At 44.6% G+C, this 19,927-nt stretch overlaps 1 protein-coding gene across 1 annotated transcript in view; it reads right to left on the bottom strand.

Annotated features, from left to right (window-relative positions):
- The window catches only part of GPR107 (G protein-coupled receptor 107), a 216,710-nt gene that overhangs the window by 6,056 nt on the left and 190,727 nt on the right, over positions 1-19,927 (bottom strand). Inside the window, exons 15-16 of the mRNA XM_053695827.1 lie at positions 13,259-13,308; positions 1-47 (exon numbers count right to left, since the gene is read on the bottom strand). The exon at positions 1-47 is cut by the window's left edge and continues 37 nt beyond it. Of these exons, the coding sequence (XP_053551802.1) occupies positions 1-47; positions 13,259-13,308 (97 nt within the window). The remainder of the gene's footprint in view (positions 48-13,258; positions 13,309-19,927) is intronic.

The following is a 19,927-nucleotide window of genomic DNA, read 5'->3' as shown; positions in this document are numbered from 1 at the left end:
TTGATAAGCATTGCGATGATTCGGGTGAAGTAAATGAAGCAGACAACCTGTAACAGAGATACGAGAAATTAACCACATCACTGCCAGATCTGAGAGCAGCATTTGTAGAAGAGGTATAAACATTAGCACTTGCTTATAGTAACACGTACTGACATGGATACCACACTAGCATACAGCTTTCTTAACCCTTAAGTGGCATTCTGTAGCTCTACCCCCCTCACTTACCGGCTCACTAAAGCTTGTGTCAAGCAGTAGATCTGGAATTAATCTCGACAAGAGGAATTTATGGCACCACTTTATAGATTCCTGTTTGGGTTGCATCTCGAGTACCTATAGTCAGTGCTGTGATAGATTACTCTAATGCAATTACTGCAGCCGAATCATCCTCATTTAGCGCAGTACTGAGCTCACCAACACTCTTGTTGTGTATCAGCAGGTGGGACAATTGCTGAAGCTTAATCCATCATTTAGCGCAGTACTGAGCTCACCAGCACTCTTGCTGTGTATCAGTGGGTGGGACAATTACTGCAGCTGAATCCATCATTTAGAGCAGTACCGAGTTCACCAGCGCTCATGTTGTGCATCAGCCTGTGGGACAATTACTGCAGCCAAATCATCCTCATTTAGCGCAGTACTGAGCTCACCAGCGCTCTTGCTGTGTATCAGCGGGTGGGACAATTACTGCAGCTGAATCCCTCCTCATTTAGCGCAGTACTGAGCTCACCAGCGCTCTTGTTGTGTATCAGCGGGTGGGACAATTACTGCAGCAGCCAAATCCCTCATTTAGCGCAGTACTGAGCTCACCAGTGCTCTTGTTGTGTATCAGCGGGTGGGACAATTACTGCAGCAGCCAAATCCATCATTTAGAGCACTACTGAGCTCACCAGCGCTATTGTTGTGTATCAGCCTGTGAGACAATTACTGCAGCAGCCAAAACCATCATTTAGCGCAGTACTGAGCTCACCAACGCTCTTGTTGTGTATCAGCGGGTGGGACAATTACTGCAGCAGCCAAATTCATCATTTAGCGCAGTACTGAGCTCACCAGCGCTCTTGTTGTGTATCAGCGGGTGGGACAATTACTGCAGCAGCCAAATTCATCATTTAGCGCAGTACTGAGCTCACCAGCGCTCTTGTTGTGTATCAGCGGGTGGGACAATTACTGCAGCTGAATCCCTCCTCATTTAGCGCAGTACTGAGCTCACCAGCGCTCTTGTTGTGTATCAGCGGGTGGGACAATTACTGCAGCTGAATCCATCCTCATTTAGCGCAGTACTGAGCTCACCAGCGCTCTTGTTGTGTATCAGCGGGTGGGACAATTACTGAAGCTGAATCCCTCCTCATTTAGCGCACTACTGAGCTCACCAGCGCTCTTGTTGTGTATAAGTGTGTGGGCAATTACTGCAGCTGAATCCCTCCTCATTTAGCGCACTACTGAGCTCACCAGCGCTCTTGTTGTGTATAAGTGTGTGGGCAATTACTGCAGCTGAATCCCTCCTCATTTAGCGCACTACTGAGCTCACCAGCGCTCTTGTTGTGTATCAGTGGGTGGGACAATTACGGCAGCTGAATCCCTCCTCATTTAGCGCACTACTGAGCTCACCAGCGCTCTTGTTGTGTATCGGCGGGTGGAACAATTACTGCAGCTGAATCCCTCCTCATTTAGCGCACTACTGAGCTCACCAGCGCTCTTGTTGTGTATCAGTGGGTGGGACAATTACGGCAGCTGAATCCATCCTCATTTAGCGCACTACTGAGCTCACCAGCGCTCTTGTTGTGTATCAGCGGGTGGGACAATTACTGCAGCTGAATCCCTCTTCATTTAGCGCAGTAGTGACCTCACCAGCGCTGTTGTTGTGTATCAGCGTGTGGGACAATTACTGCAGCCGAATCCTTCCTCATTTAGCGCAGTACTGAGCTCACCAGCGCTCTTGTTGTGTATCAGCGGGTGGGACAATTACTGCAGCTGAATCCCTCCTCATGTAGCGCAGTATTTAGCTCACCAGAGCTCTTGTTGTGTATCAGCGGGTGGGACAATTACTGCAGCTGAATCCCTCCTCATGTAGCGCAGTATTTAGCTCACCAGCGCTCGTGTTGTGTATCAGCGGGTGGGACAATTACTGCAGCAGCCAAATCCCTCATTTAGCGCAGTACTGAGCTCACCAGCGCTCTTGTTGTGTATCAGCGGTTGGGACAATTACTGCAGCAGCCAAATCCATCATTTAGCGCACTACTGAGCTCACCAGCGCTATTGTTGTGTATCAGCCTGTGAGACAATTACTGCAGCAGCCAAATCCATCATTTAGCGCAGTACTGAGCTTACCAGCGCTCTTGTTGTGTATCAGCGGGTGGGACAATTACTGCAGCAGCCAAATCCATCATTTAGCGCAGTACTGAGCTCACCAGCGCTCTTGTTGTGTATCAGCGGGTGGGACATTACTGCAGCAGCCAAATCCATCATTTAGCGCAGTACTGAGCTCACCAGCGCTCTTGTTGTGTATCAGCGTGTGGGACAATTACTGCAGCTGAATCCCTCCTCATTTAGCGCAGTACTGAGCTCACCAGCGCTCTTGTTGTGTATCAGCGGGTGGGACAATTACTGCAGCTGAATCCATCCTCATTTAGCGCAGTACTGAGCTCACCAGCGCTCTTGTTGTGTATCAGCGGGTGGGACAATTACTGAAGCTGAATCCATCCTCATTTAGCGCACTACTGAGCTCACCAGCGCTCTTGTTGTGTATCAGCGGGTGGGACAATTACTGCAGCTGAATCCCTCCTCATTTAGCGCAGTACTGAGCTCACCAGCGCTCTTGTTGTGTATCAGCGGGTGGGACAATTACTGCAGCAGCCAAATCCATCATTTAGCGCAGTACTGAGCTCACCAGCGCTCTTGTTGTGTATCAGCGGGTGGGACAATTACTGCAGCTGAATCCCTCCTCATTTAGCGCAGTACTGAGCTCACCAGCGCTCTTGTTGTGTATCAGCGGGTGGGACAATTACTGCAGCTGAATCAATCCTCATTTAGCGCTGTACTGAGCTCACCAGCGCTCTTGTTGTGTATCAGCGGGTGGGACAATTACTGCAGCCAAATCCATCCTCATTAAGTGCACTACTGAGCTCACCAGCGCTCTTGTTGTGTATCAGCGGGTGGGACAATTACTGCAGCTGAATCCCTCCTCATTTAGCGCAGTTCTGAGCTCACCAGCGCTCTTGTTGTGTATCAGCGGCTGGGACAATTACTGCAGCAGCCAAATCCATCATTTAGCGCAGTACTGAGCTCACCAGCGCTCTTGTTGTGTATCAGTGGGTGGGACAATTACTGCAGCTGAATCCATCCTCATTTAGCGCAGTACTGAGCTCACCAGCGCTCTTGTTGTGTATCAGCGGGTGGGACAATTACTGCAGCTGAATCCCTCCTCATTTAGCGCAGTACTGAGCTCACCAGCGCTCTTGTTGTGTATCAGTGTGTGGGACAATTACTGCAGCTGAATCCCTCCTCATTTAGCGCACTACTGAGCTCACCAGCGCTCTTGTTGTGTATCAGCGGGTGGGACAATTACTGCAGCTGAATCCCTCCTCATTTAGCGCAGTACTGAGTTCACCAGCGCTCTTGTTGTGTATCAGTGGGTGGGACAATTACGGCAGCTGAATCCATCCTTATTTAGCGCACTACTGAGCTCACCAGCGCTCTTGTTGTGTATCGGCAGGTGGGACAATTACTGCAGCTGAATACCTCCTCATTTAGCGCAGTACTGAGCTCACCAGCGCTCTTGCTGTGTATCAGAGGGTGGGACAATTACTGCAGCTGAATCCCTCCTCATTTAGCGCAGTACTGAGCTCACCAGCGCTCTTGTTGTGTATCAGCGGGTGGGACAATTACTGCAGCTGAATCCCTCCTCTTTTAGCGCAGTACTGAGCTCACCAGCGCTCTTGTTGTGTATCAGCAGGTGGGACAATTACTGCAGCTGAATCCCTCCTCATTTAGCGCAGTACTGAGCTCACCAGCGCTCATGTTGTGTATCAGCGGGTGGGACAATTACTGCAGGAGCCGAATCCATCATTTAGCGCACTACTGAGCTCACCAGCGCTCTTGTTGTGCATCAGCGTGTGGGACAATTACTGCAGCCGAATCATCCTCATGTAGCGCAGTACTGAGCTCACCAGCGCTCTTGTTGTGTATCAGCGTGTGGGACAATTACTGCAGCTCAATCCCTCCTCATTTAGCGCAGTACTGAGCTCACCAGCGCTCTTGTTGTGTATCAGCGGGTGGGACAATTACTGCAGCTGAATCCCTCCTCATTTAGCGCAGTACTGAGCTCACCAGCGCTCTTGTTGTGTATCAGCGGGTGGGACAATTACTGCAGCTGAATCCCTCCTCATTTAGCGCAGTACTGAGCTCACCAGCACTCTTGTTGTGTATCAGCGGGTGGGACAATTACTGCAGCTGAATCCCTCCTCATTTAGCGCAGTACTGAGCTCACCAGCGCTCTTGTTGTGTATCAGCGTGTGGGACAATTACTGCAGCTGAATCCATCCTCATGTAGCGCACTACTGAGTTCACCAGCGCTCTTGTTGTGTATCAGTGTGTGGGACAATTACTGCAGCAGCCAAATCCATCATTTAGCGCAGTACTGAGCTCACCAGCGCTCTTGTTGTGTACAAGCGTGTGGGACAATTACTGCAGCTGAATCCCTCCTCATTTAGCGCAGTACTGAGCTCACCAGCGCTCTTGTTGTATATAAGCGTGTGGGACAATTACTGCAGCTGAATCCCTCCTCATTTAGCGCAGTACTGAGCTCACCAGCGCTCTTGTTGTGTATCAGAGGGTGGGACAATTACTGCAGCTGAATCCATCCTCATTTAGCGCAGTACTGAGTTCACCAGCGCTCTTGTTGTGTATCAGCGGGTGGGACAATTACTGCAGCTGAATCCCTCCTCATTTAGCGCAGTACTGAGCTCACCAGCGCTCTTGTTGTGTATCAGCGGGTGGGACAATTACTGCAGCTGAATCCCTCCTCATTTAGCGCAGTACTGAGCTCACCAGCGCTCTTGTTGTGTATCAGCGGGTGGGACAATTACTGCAGCTGAATCCCTCCTCATTTAGCGCAGTACTGAGCTCACCAGCGCTCTTGTTGTGCATCAGCGGGTGGGACAATTACTGCAGCTGAATCCCTCCTCATTTAGCGCAGTACTGAGCTCACCAGCGCTATTGTTGTGTATCAGCGGGTGGGACAATTACTGCAGCTGAATCCCTCCTCATTTAGCGCAGTACTGAGCTCACCAGCGCTATTGTTGTGTATCAGCGGGTGGGACAATAACTGCAGCCGAATCCATCCTCATTTAGCGCAGTACTGAGCTCACCAGCGCTCTTGTTGTGCATCAGCCTGTGGGACAATTACTGCAGCTGAATCCCTCATTTAGCGCAGTACTGAGCTCACCAGCGCTCTTGTTGTGCATCAGCCTGTGAGAAAATTACTGCAGCAGCCGAATCCATCATTTAGCGCACTACTGAGCTCACCAGCGCTCTTGTTGTGTATCAGCGGGTGGGACAATTACTGCAGCCAAATCCATCCTCATTTAGCGCAGTACTGAGCCCACCAGCGCACTTGTTGTGTAACAGCGAGTGGGACAATTACTGCAGCAGCCGAATCCATCATTTAGCGCACTACTGAGCTCACCAGCGCTCTTGTTGTGTATCAGCGGGTGGGACAATTACTGCAGCTGAATCCCTCCTCATTTAGCGCACTACTGAGCTCACCAGCGCTCTTGTTGTGTATCAGCGGGTGGGACAATTACTGCAGCAGCCGAATCCATCATTTAGCGCACTACTGAGCTCACCAGTGCTCTTGTTGTGCATCAGCGGGTGGGACAATTACAGCTGGAGCACTCTGGGTTCAAGCTTTAAATAGGAACCTTGTGACATTAGGCGCAGTTAAGTTATGGCTGTACATTATAAATCACAATATGAACAAAGCTCTGATGTGATATTTGCCAGCAACAGTGTGATAATAAGGTGCTCTACTTATGTGTTTAACCTCTGCAAAGAGGTTAAACACAAAGCTAAAGCCAGCTCCAGAGCAGCAGTGCACTACTACTACACAGATATGCCTCGTCATTGGCTTTCTCCCAGTAGTGCAGAACCAATATTTTTGTTTATCTCCAGTGTGACCATTTCCAATCACGTTATAGGATTTATAAATCCCAGTTAGCATAGTCCACCATGTGACAGGGTTAAACACATATGTAAAGTCCTGTTTCTGATCAGGATGCCGCTGGTCATTGGCGGCAACTGCTATTACTCAGTTTAAAGGGACAGTCTACTCCAAAATTTGTATTGTTTACAAAGATAGATAATGCCTTTACTACCTATTCCCCAACCAACATTGCTATATATTAAAATACTTTAACAACTAAACTCTAAATCTCTGCCTGTTTCTAAGCCCCTGCAGGCCGTCTTTATCTCAGTGCATTTTATTAGCTTTTCACAGCAAGACAGTGCTAGTTCATGTGTGCCATATACATAACATTGTGCTCACTCCCGTGGAGTTACAAAGGAGAGGGCCCTGATTGGCTAAAATGCAAGTCTTAAACAGCCCTGAGATAAGTGTCTGCAGAGGCTTAGATACAAGGTAATCACAGAAGTAAAAACAGAATTTATGCTTACCTGATAAATTACTTTCTCCAACGGTGTGTCCGGTCCACGGTGTCATACATTACTTGTGGGATATTCTCCTCCCCCACAGGGAAAGGCAAGGAGAGCACACAGCAAGAGCTGTCCATATAGTCCCTCCCAGGCTCCGCCCCCCCAGTCATTCGACCGACAGTTAGGAGAAAAAAAGGAGAAACTATAGTGTGCCGTGGTGACTGTAGTGTATAGAGAAAGAAATTCTTCAAACCTGATTAAAAAACCAGGGCGGGCCGTGGACCGGACACACCGTTGGAGAAAGTAATTTATCAGGTAAGCATAAATTCTGTTTTCTCCAACATTGGTGTGTCCGGTCCACGGTGTCATCCATTACTTGTGGGAACCAATACCAAAGCTTTAGGACACGGATGAAGGGAGGGAGCAAATCAGGTTACCTAAACAGAAGGCACCACGGCTTGCAAAACCTTTCTCCCAAAAATAGCCTCCGAAGAAGCAAAAGTATCAAATTTGTAGAATTTGGACAAAGTGTGCAGAGAAGACCAGGTCGCTGCCTTACATATCTGATCAACAGAAGCCTCGTTCTTGAAGGCCCATGTGGAAGCCACAGCCCTAGTAGAGTGAGCTGTGATTCGTTCAGGAGGCTGCCGTCCGGCAGTCTCGTAAGCCAATCGTATGATGCTTTTCAGCCAAAAGGAAAGAGAGGTAGCAGTAGCTTTTTTGACCTCTACTCTTGCCAGAATAAACTACAAACAGAGAAGACGTTTGTCTGAAATCCTTTGTTGCTTCTAAATAGAACTTTAAAGCACGGACTACATCTAAATTGTGTAACAAGCGTTCCTTCTTTGAAACTGGATTCGAACACAAAGAAGGCACAACTATTTCCTGGTTAATATTCTTGTTGGAAACAACCTTTGGAAGGAAACCAGGATTAGTACGCAAAACAACCTTATCTGAATGGAACACCAGATAGGGCGGATTACACTGCAGAGCAGATAATTCAGAAACTCTTCTAGCAGAAGAATAGCAACCAAAAACAGAACTTTCCAAGATAACAACTTGATATCTATGGAATGTAAGGGTTCAAACGGAACCCCTTGAAGAACTGAAAGAACCAAATTTAGACTCCAGGGAGGAGTCAAGGGTCTGTAAACAGGCTTGATCCTGACCAAAGCCTGAACAAAAGCTTGAACATCTGGCACAGCTGCCAGTCGTTTGTGTAACAAGACAGATAAAGCAGAAATCTGTCCTTTTAGAGAACTCGCTGATAATCCCTTATCCAAACCTTCTTGGAGAAAGGAAAGGATCCTAGGAATTTTAATCTTACTCCATGAGAATCCCTTGGATTCACACCAACAGATATATATTTTCCATATTTTATGGTAATCTTTCTAGTCACAGGTTTTCTGGCTTGTACCAGAGTATCTATCACAGAATCCGAAAACCCACGCTTAGACAAAATCAAGCGTTCAATTTCCAAGCAGTCAGCTGGAGAGAAACTAGATTTGGATGTTCGAATGGACTTTGTACTAGAAGATCCTGTCTCAAAGGTAGCTTCCATGGTGGAGCCGATGACATATTCACCAGGTCTGCATACCAAGTCCTGCGTGGCCACGCAGGAGCTATCAAAATCACCGAGGCCTTCTCCTGTTTGATCCTGGCTACCAGCCTGGGAATGAGAAGGAACGGTGGAAACGCATAAGCTAGGTTGAAAGTCCAAGGCGCCACTAATGCATCCACTAGAGTCGCCTTGGGATCCCTGGATCTGGACCCGTAGCAAGGAACCTTGAAGTTCTGATGAGACGCCATCAGATCCATGTCTGGAATTCCCCATAATTGGGTCAACTGGGCAAACACCTCCGGGTGGAGTTCCCACTCCCCCGGATGAAAGGTCTGACGACTCAGATAATCCGCCTCCCAGTTTTCCACTCCTGGGATGTGGATCGCAGACAGGTGGTAGGAGTGATCCTCCGCCCATTTGATGATCTTGGTCACCTCTCTCATCGCCAGGGAACTCCTTGTTCCCCCCTGATGGTTGAAGTAAGCAACAGTCGTCATGTTGTCTGATTGGAATCTTATAAATCTGGCCTTTGCTAGTTGAGGCCAAGCCCGGAGAGCATTGAATATCGCTCTCAGTTCCAGGATGTTTATCGGGAGAAGAGACTCTTCCCGAGACCATAGACCCTGAGCTTTCAGGGAATCCCAGACCGCGCCCCAGCCTAATAGACTGGCGTCGGTCGTGACAATGACCCACTCTGGTCTGCGGAAGCTCATTCCCTGGGACAGGTGATCCTGAGTCAGCCACCAACGGAGTGAGTCTCTGGCCTTCTGATCTACTTGAATCACTGGAGACAAGTCTGTATAGTCCCCATTCCACTGTTTGAGCATGCACAGTTGTAATGGTCTTAGATGAATTCACGCAAAAGGAACTATGTCCATTGCTGCAACCATCAACCCTACTACTTCCATGCACTGAGCTATGGAAGACCGTAGAACAGAGTGAAGAACTTGACAAGCGTTTAGAAGCTTTGACTCTCTGACATCTGTCAGGAAAATCTTCATTTCTAAAGAATCTATTATTGTTCCCAAGAAAGGGACTCTTGTTGACGGAGACGGGGAACTTTTTTCTATGTTCACCTACCACCCGTGAGATCTGAGAAAGGCTAGAACAATGTCTGTGTGAGCCTTTGTCTTTGAAAGAGACAACGCTTGAATTAGGATGTCGTCCAAGTAAGGTGCCACTGCAATGCCCCTGGGTCTTAGAACCGCTAGAAGGGACCCGAGCACCTTTGTGAAAATCCTTGGAGCAGTGGCTAGTCCGAATGGGAGAGCCACAATAGGTAATGTTTGTCCAGAAAGGCGAACCTTAGGAACTTATGATGATCTTTGTGGATAGGAATATGCAGATACGCATCCTTTAGATCCACGGTAGTCATAAATTGACCCTCCTGGATTGTAGGTAAAATCGTTCGAATAGTTTCCATTTTGAACGATGGCACTCTGAGAAATTTGTTTAGAATTTTTAAATCCAGAATTGGTCTGAAAGTTCCCTCTTTTTTTGGGAACTACAAACAGATTTGAGTAAAACCCCTGACCTTGTTCCACAGTTGGAACTGGGAGTATCACTCCCATCTTTAACAGGTCTTCTACACAATGTAAGAATGCCTGTCTCTTTACTTGGTTTGAAGATAAGTGAGATATGTGGAACCTTCCCCTAGGGGGTAGTTCCTTGAATTCTAGAAGATAACCCTGAGAGACTATTTCTAGTGCCCAGGGATCCTGAACATCTCTTGCCCAAGCCTGAGCAAAGAGAGAGAGTCTGCCCCCTACTAGATCCGGTTCTGGATCGGGGGCTACCTCTTCATGCTGTCTTGGTAGCAGCAGCAGGTTTCTTGGCCTGTTTACCCTTGTTCCAGCCTTGCATTGATTTCCAAGCTGGTTTAGTCTGGGAAGCGTTACCCTCTTGTCTAGAGGCTGCAGAGTTGGAAGCCGGTCCGTTCCTGAAATTGCGAAAGGAACGAAAATTGGACTTATTCTTAGCCTTGAAAGGTTTATCTTGTGGGAGGGCATGGCCCTTTCCCCCAGTGATGACTGAAATAATCTCTTTCAATTCTGGCCCAAAAGGGGTCTTACCTTTGAAAGGGGTATTAAGCAATTTTGTCTTGGAAGATACATCCGCCGACCAAGACTTTAGCCAGAGCGCTCTGCGCGCCACAATTTTAAACCCTGAATTTTTTGCCGCTAACCTCGCTAACTGCAAAGCGGCGTCTAAAATAAAGGAATTAGCTAACTTAAGTGCGTAAATTCTGTCCATGACTTCCTCATACGGAGTCTCCCTACTGAGCGACTTTTCCAGTTCCTCGAACCAGAACCACGCCTCTGTAGTGACAGGAATAATGCACGAAATAGGTTGAAGGAGGTAACCTTGCTGTACAAAAATCTTTTTAAGCAAACCCTCCAATTTTTTATCCATAGGATCTTTGAAAGCACAATTGTCCTCAATAGGAATGGTCGTGCGCTTGGCTAGAGTAGAAAACTCCCCCTCGACCTTAGGGACTGTTTGCCATGTGTCCTTCCTGGGGTCGACCATAGGGAACAATTTCTTAAATATAGGTGGAGGGACAAAAGGTATGCCTGGCTTCTCCCACTCCTTATTCACTATGTCCGCCACCCGTTTAGGTATCGGAAAAGCATCAGGGTGCACCGGGACCTCAAGGAACTGTCCATCTTGCACAATTTTTCTGGGTTGACCAGATTGTCACAATCATCCAGAGTAGATAGCACCTCCTTAAGTAATGCGCGGAGATGCTCTAATTTAAATTTAAATGTCACAACATCAGGTTCTGCCTGATGAGAAATTCTTCCTGTATCAGAAATTTCCCCATCTGACAAACCCTCCCTCACTGCCACTTCAGATTGGTGTGAGGGTATGACAGAAAAATTATCATCAGCGCCCTCCTGCTCTACAGTGTTTAAAACAGAGCAATCGCGCTTTCTCTGAAATGCTGGCATTTTGGATAAAATATTAGCTATGGAGTTATCCATTACTGCCGTCAATTACTGCATAGTAACAAGCATTGGCGCGCTAGAAGTACTAGGGGTCGCCTGCGCGGGCATAACTGGTATAGACACAGAAGGAGATGATGTAGAACTATGTCTACTTCCTTCATCTGAGGAATCATCCTGGGCAACTTTACAATTTGTGACAGTTCTGTCCTTACTTTGTTTGGACGCAATGGCACAATTATCACACTATATTTGAAGGGGGAACCACATTGGCTACCATACATACAGAACATGATCTATCTGAAGGTACAGACATGTTAAACAGGCTTAAACTGGTTAATAAAGCACAAAAACCGTTTTAAAACAAAACCGTTACTGTCTCTTTAAATGTTAAACAGGGCACACTTTATTACTGAATATGTGAAAAACTATGAAGGAATTATCCAATCTTTACCAAATTTTCACCACAGTGTCTTAATACATTCAAAGTATTGCACCCCAATTTTCAAGCTGTTAACCCTTAAAATGTGGAAACCGGAGCCGTTTTTTATTTTAACCCCCTTACAGTCCCAGCCACAGCCTTTGCTGCAACTTCACCAATCCCAGGGGGGTATATGATACCAAATGAAGCCTTCTAGGAACGTTTTTAGTGGATTCCAGACCCTCACACATGCAGCTGCATGTACTGAACTCAAAATTAACTGCACAGTAATGGCGCGAAAATGAGGCTCTGCCTACTACAGAGAAAGGCCCTTCCTGACTGGGAAGGTGTCTTAACAAGTGCCTGGTGCTAAAAACGTTCCCCAATGTTATAAAAGTGTGAAATACAACTTCAAACTGCATATAATACTTAAATAAAGCAATCAATTTAGCCCCTAAAAGTGTCTACCAGTTTATAGCCCATAATAAGCCCTTTATTCTGTTTGAGACTAAGAAGATGGCTTACCGATCCCCATGAGGGGAAAATGACAGCCTTCCAGCATTACACAGTCTTGTTAGAAAATGGCTAGTCATACCTTGAGCAGAAAAGTCTGCAAACTGTTCCCCCCAACTGAAGTTATCTCATCTCAACAGTCCTATGTGGAAACAGCAAACGATTTTAGTAACTGCTGCTAAAATCATAATCCTCTCACAAACAGAAATCTTCATCTCTTTCTGTTTCAGAGTAAATAGTACATACCAGCACTATTTTAAAATAACAAACTCTTGATAGAAGAATAAAAAACTACAACTAAACACCACAAACTCCTCACCATCCCCGAGGAGATGCTACTTGTTCAGAGCGGCAAGGAGAATGACTGGGGGGGCGGAGCCTGGGAGGGACTATATGGACAGCTCTTGCTGTGTGCTCTCCTTGCCTTTCCCTGTGGGGGAGGAGAATATCCCACAAGTAATGGATGACACCGTGGACCGGACACACCAATGTTGGAGAAAAGTACATTAATATAACTGAGATAAGGAGCAGTCTGCAGAGGCTTAGATACAAAGTAATCACAGAGGTAAAAAGTATATTAATATAACTGAGATAAGGAGCAGTCTGCAGAGGCTTAGATACAAGGTAATCACAGAGGTAAGAAGTATATTAATATAACTGAGATAAGGGGCATCTGCAGAGGCTTAGATACAAGGTAATCACAGAGGTAAAAAGTATATTAATATAACTGAGATAAGGGGCAGTCTGCAGAGGCTTAGATACAAGGTAATCACAGAAGTAAAAAGTACATTAATATAACTGAGATAAGGAGCAGTCTGCAGAGGCTTAGATACAAGGTAATCACAGAGGTAAAAAGTATATTAATATAACTGAGATAAGGGGCAGTCTGCAGAGGCTTAGATACAAGGTAATCACAGAGGTAAAAAGTGTATTAATATAACTGTGCTGGTTGTGCAAAACTGGGGAATGGGATTATCTATCTTTTTAAAAATAAAAATTCTGGAGTAGACTGTCCCTTTAAGTTTTATCATTAATCTGAGAGGCTTCTTTAGAAAAAATAAATAAATTACACATTGGCTTAATTTTAATAATGTTCTGAGCTTCTACCCAGCAAAAACCTTGCAGGTCCCACATATCTATATAGGTCAGCACGGGGGCAAACAGGGTTCGACTTACCATAACATAGTAATGTCTGAAGAGCTTCAGCTTCACCAGATTGATTGCAGCTAGAGAAAGAAAAAAAATGATAAGAGATTACTATACTACCCCGAGTTACAGCCAAACGGAACACATCGGCATGTACTTCCTGTGAATGCTAATTGGTGGAAATGCACTTCCTGCGAATACTCATTGGCTGATGTTTACTTCCTGTGAATGCACATTGGACATTATTTACTTCCTGTGAATACTCATTTTACATTATTTACTCCCTACTAATGCTCATTAGCTAAAAAGTACTTCACGCTAATGATAATGTTTAGATGACACTGTTTCACATCAACAGTAGAACATTTTTAAGTACTAACACTATAAAGTAGTAGTTTTTTTTTTTAATTTCTGGGTTTTGCTTTATTTCCCTGCCCCTAGAATCATGTGATACCCATCAACCAATCACAGACTCATGTTGGTATATTATGGGAATGCCTGCATCTGATTAGTAGAAACACAAAGTTTATATACAAAAATACTTCATAATTTGATCACAGAATTAAATATGATTTTAGTGCATGTACTATCTGCATTATAAATGTTTAATTTTAGCAGCCCTTAAAATCTCGACTCATTAGCACCTGGGCTGATTCACTGCCCTCAATTAGACTCATTTTATAATATTCCTTTAAATACTACATAAAAAAAACAAATACCAGGCGACCCTCGTTTTACAACGGTTCAATTTACACCGTTTCAGAATAACAACCTTTTTTTCCAGTTATGTGACTGCTATTGAAAAGCATTGAGAAGCAGTGCATTGATTAAAATAGCCAGTAGGTGGAGCTGTCCCCTTGTGTTGCAGCAAAGCAAGCTGAAATTAATCAGTTTAACCAGACCAGAGCTATTGAGCAGATTTCAAAGGAACAAGATCTTCCTGTCTATAAATCAGTCCAGATTGGAATGTATAGAAAGAACTGTTTGCAGAAAAATGCAAGTGAAGTCTGTGTTGTGTGATTATTTTATTAGGTTTATAATGCTGTTTAGCAAATGTTTTTGTTCATTTAACTTAGTTTAATTACATATTCTGCGTTGTGCGATTATTTTATTAGGTTTATAATGCTGTTTAGCATTGAAAGTCTTCATTTCAAAGCTTTAAAAATAATGTATTAGGTGTTACTTATGACAATTTTGAGAGGGGCCTGGAACCTATCTCCCTCACTTCCCATTGACTTACATTATAAACTGGGTTTCAATTTACAACCATTCCTTTTGGAACCTAACCCCGGCGTAAACTGAGGGCTACCTGTACAGGTAAAAACCTCATGCTTTTAAATCACGTTTGACACATGAAAAAGTAATAAACTCACAGAACAGCCCCAAAGAAGATAACAATCTTGCAAGAGGTGTCTGAAGGTCATCGGTAAATGCTAAAAAGTTCCCATCAGAGACCGACCTGACAGAAAAAGGGCAAGCGGAAAGGACTGGACAAGGGTTATCCTGTTACATTGGTATCAATAAACTAGGTGATTTGTTCCCTTGGTTGCCAGAGAGAATGGCAATATCTAGCGAGTTAAGCAGTGTGGCGCCGCAATATCGATAACAGACGTTATGGTAGTTAGGATTAAACACTGAGTGAATTCACAAACACCTGCGATTTGTATGTAGTTAAATTCTAAGTATAAGTTAAAGGGACAGTCTAGTTCAGAATTTTTGTTGTTTAAAAAGATAGATAATCCCTTTATTACCCATTCCCCAGTTTTGCATAACCAACACTGTTATATTAATACACTTTTTACCTCTGTGATCACCGGGTTTCTAAGCCTCTGCAGACTCCCCCCTTATCTGAGTTCTTTTGACAGACTTGCATTTTAGACAATCAGAGCTGACTCTTAAATAACTCGACGGGAGTGAGCACAGTGTCATCTATATGACACACATGAACTAGCACTGTCTATTAAATACTGTCAAAATGCACTGAGATAAGAGGCAGGTCAACAGCTTAGACATTAGCATACAGGCCTAACTAGGTTTAGCTTTCCACAAAGAATACCAAGAGAGCAAAGCAAATTTGATGATAAAAGTAAAATTGGAAAGTTTTTTAAAGTTGCATGCCCTATCTGAATCATGAAAGTTTAATTTTGACTAGACTGTCCCTTTAAGCTAAAACATCAGAAGGAGATAGGCATATACAGACATTCTGGTCCGTATATATTGTAACATTCTAGGTTTAACCCCTTGCATGCCTGAAAAGGCTACATAATCCCTCTCTTACACCCACTGGAAGCATTTCTATGGCCACAGAAACCGCATTAGCACATAAGTTATGCTGAAGACCTGCAAAATGCTTTTTGTTCCCTCAATAGTCTATTAGTCCTATCAGGTTCTATACGGTCTGTACACAGTGTTCCTACCCCATTCCAATATACCCCCCACACAGCAAAATGATCCAAATCACTCCAACCCAAAAGTACCAATTACACAACATTAACACAGCCAGATAAGCACTAATGAACCGGACGAGCCAAGAGCAGGAAGGAAAAACCTGAAGGAGCTGTAATGCGCAAATTAAAGCGAGTTCTTAACAAGGACGTGTCAGTTTTGTGAAGAAATACAGATTCTCTAAGAGGAATTAGCTCCTTGCAGTTACAGGTCTGGTGAAGAAGATTTGACACTTGCTAAAAGGTATAAAAACCAGCGCTAATCTGTTCTCATCTGATAACATTCTGTGCCGAATGCCCTTTCCGAAGGCGTAGAGAGTAATTTCCTGTACTTTGTTGCGCATCAGATTCGCATCATAAAGAGGCGTTTTTTTATCTTTAAGGGACAATATGGAATTTGAATTGAAATTAAAATGATTGTTTTAGACGGAGCTTAAGTGATTGGGTTTCTGGTCACAAGAAAATTATAACTGGATTACACTGCAGGGTTTTGCTCTGTACACAAATGTGTAGGACACACAGTATCTCCCACATATGATGCAGAGTGGTTAAGGCAATTAGTATATTTAGTCAATGAGAGTGGCTCCTTTCATTGCACTAACCAGTCACATATTGACAAAAGAGCCTACCCAAATGCCAGAAGGCATAAAACCATATAAATAGAATGAAAAGTAACAGAAAGTGACCAGAAATGATCCAATAATATAAACACAAACTATTTAAAAGGAGATTTGTGTAATTTATACACAGATCAGACATTGTAGCAACGCGCAGCAAAAGAGCGTTATATAAAAATATGTTTTATAAAGCTTTATAGGCAAAAATGTGCAGTGCTTTGGTAAAAAGAGAACCAAAATGACAGCAAATGCAGGGAAGATAAATATGAGGTTTCTTCTCTCACTAAATGTAGCCACCAAGCGCTACCCAGGGTGCTGAACCATAGATGGTCTGGCTCCTAAGCTTACATTCCTGCTTTTTAAAATCAAGATCCCAAGAGAACGAAGAACAATTAATAACAGGAGTAGATTAGAAAGTTGCTGCTTTATCTGAATCATGAATGAAATTTGGGTTTCATATCCCGTTGTTGAATCGCTAGTTGGCGTTGTTCTGTCATTTGGCTTTTAATACACTGACAAAGCACTTCTTAATTTAAATAAAACACAATCTGGATAAACATTTGGAAAGAGTGCAGTGCAGGATTTACAACTGCTAAAGGCTACACAGTGAGAGCTTGATTAGTGCAGGACATCATTAATAACTGTCCTTAATAGGTCACAGCATGGGAGATAAGATAAACATATTTAAAAAGCTTTTCAAGGCATTTAGTTCCTGGGCTATAAAATAACACAAATTTTACTAACAAGATGACAGCTTTAATGCATTTAAAGAGCAGTTTGCAGTGCTTAATTGCTGATATCTACCATGCTGCTTATAGAAAACACCATTTATTTAGACCTTTTGCAGTGCAGTGCTTAATTGCTGAGTCCTTTTGTAGTGCAGTGCTTAATTGCTGAGTCCTTTTGTAGTGCAGTGCTTAATTGCCGAGTCCTTTTGTAGTGCAGTGCTTAATTGCTGAGTCCTTTTGTAGTGCAGTGCTTAATTGCCGAGTCCTTTTGTAGTGCAGTGCTTAATTGCTGAGTCCTTTTGTAGTGCAGTGCTTAAAAAGACATGGAACCCAAAATGTATCATTCATTATTCAGATAGAGCGTACAATTTTAAACAACTACTTCTATTATATAATTTGCTTCATTTTCTTGGTATCCTTCATTGAAGAAGCAGCAATGCATTACTGGGAGCCGGCTGAAAGCCAATGACATTAAAATAAAGTGAAAAAGGTGAGCACTTTCACATATTAAGAACCACTTGTGTCCTTAGAAAGCCTTTTGTTATGGGAAGGTGACTTTAAATGGAGATTGCATGGAGAATGCTATAGGCCAATGTCGGTCCTGGAGGTTTTGTTTAGATGCATAAACACGCTGCCTCACAGTCAGAAGCATTTCCCAGCCCTTATATAGACAGGCTAGGGAAGAAGTATGTGTGCAATAGCACAGCAACCTACATGAAGGTTATTCATTACAAACTGAGTCCAAACAGACCTTGCTATGAGGCAGAGAGGAGAGTGCACGTGTCGCGGGGGAGGTGAACAAATGCTAAACCAGACACTGGCAGGTACCTCACTGCACACTACCGCCTGTGCACACCATGTCACATGTCACTAAATGCATAGGGAGAAAGACTGGCAGGTACCTCCCTGCACACTACCGCCTGTGCACACCATGTCACATGTCACTAAATGCATAGGGAGTAAGACTGGCAGGTACCTTACTACACACTCCCGCCTGTGCACACCATGTCATATGTCACTAAATGCATAGGGAGTAAGACTGGCAGGTACCTCACTGCACACTCCCGCCTGTGCACACCTTCATGTCATATGTCACTAAATGCATAGGGAGTAAGAGACTGGCAGGTACCTCACTGCACACTCCCGCCTGTGCACACCATGTCATATGTCACTAAATGCATAGGGAGTAAGACTGGCAGATACCGCACTGCACACTCACACCTGTGCACACCTTCATGTCATATGTCACTAAATGCATAGGGAGTAAGACTGGCAGGTACCTTACTACACACTCACACCTGTGCACACCTTGTCATATGTCACTAAATGCATAGGGAGTAAGAGACTGGCAGGTACCTCACTACACACTCACACCTGTGCACACCTTCATGTCACATGTCACTAAATGCATAGGGAGTAAGACTGGCAGGTACCTCACTACACACTCACACCTGTGCACACCTTCATGTCACATGTCACTAAATGCATAGGGAGTAAGACTGGCAGGTACCTTACTACACACTCACACCTGTGCACACCTTGTCATATGTCACTAAATGCATAGGGAGTAAGAGACTGGCAGGTACCTCACTACACACTCACACCTGTGCACACCTTCATGTCACATGTCACTAAATGCATAGAGAGTAAGACTGGCAGGTACCTTACTACACACTCACACCTGTGCACACCATGTCATATGTCACTAAATGCATAGGGAGTAAGAGACTGGCAGGTACCTTACTACACACTCACACCTGTGCACACCTTCATGTCACATGTCACATGTCACTAAATGCATAGGGAGTAAGACTGGCAGGTACCTCACTGCACACTCACACCTGTGCACACCTTCATGTCATATGTCACTAAATGCATAGGGAGTAAGACTGGCAGGTACCTCACTGCACACTCACACCTGTGCACACCTTCATGTCATATGTCACTAAATGCATAGGGAGTAAGACTGGCAGGTACCTCACTGCACACTCACACCTGTGAACACCATGTCATATGTCACTAAATGCATAGGGTGTAAGACTGGCAGGTACCTTACTACACACTCACACCTGTGCACACCTTCATGTCATATGTCACTAAATGCATAGGGTGTAAGACTGGCAGGTACCTCACTACACACTCACACCTGTGCACACCTTCATGTCATATGTCACTAAATGCATAGGGAGTAAGAGACTGGCAGGTACCTTACTACACACTCACACCTGTGCACACCATGTCATATGTCACTAAATGCATAGGGAGTAAGACTGGCAGGTACCTCACTACACACTCACACCTGTGCACACCTTCATGTCATATGTCACTAAATGCATAGGGAGTAAGACTGGCAGGTACCTTACTACACACTCACACCTGTGCACACCTTCATGTCATATGTCACTAAATGCATAGGGTGTAAGACTGGCAGGTACCTCACTACACACACACACCTGTGCACACCTTCATGTCATATGTCACTAAATGCATAGGGAGTAAGAGACTGGCAGGTACCTTACTACACACTCACACCTGTGCACACCATGTCATATGTCACTAAATGCATAGAGAGTAAGACTGGCAGGTACGTCACTACACACTCACACATGTGCACACCTTCATGTCATATGTCACTAAATGCATAGGGAGTAAGACTGGCAGGTACCTCATGACATGAAGGTGTGCACAGGTGTGTGTGTGTAGTATGTCACTAAATGCATATGGAGTAAGACTGGCAGGTACCTCACTGCACACTCACACCTGTGCACACCTTCATGTCATATGTCACTAAATGCATAGGGAGTAAGACTGGCAGGTACCTCACTACACACTCACACCTGTGCACACCTTCATGTCACATGTCACTAAATGCACAGGGTGTAAGACTGGCAGGTACGTCACTACACACTC

The sequence above is a fragment of the Bombina bombina genome, chromosome 12 (assembly GCF_027579735.1).
Source record: "Bombina bombina isolate aBomBom1 chromosome 12, aBomBom1.pri, whole genome shotgun sequence".
Lineage (NCBI taxonomy): Eukaryota > Metazoa > Chordata > Amphibia > Anura > Bombinatoridae > Bombina > Bombina bombina.
The sequence above is the reverse complement of the archived record's forward strand: the minus strand, read 5'-3'. Positions and strand labels throughout refer to the sequence as shown.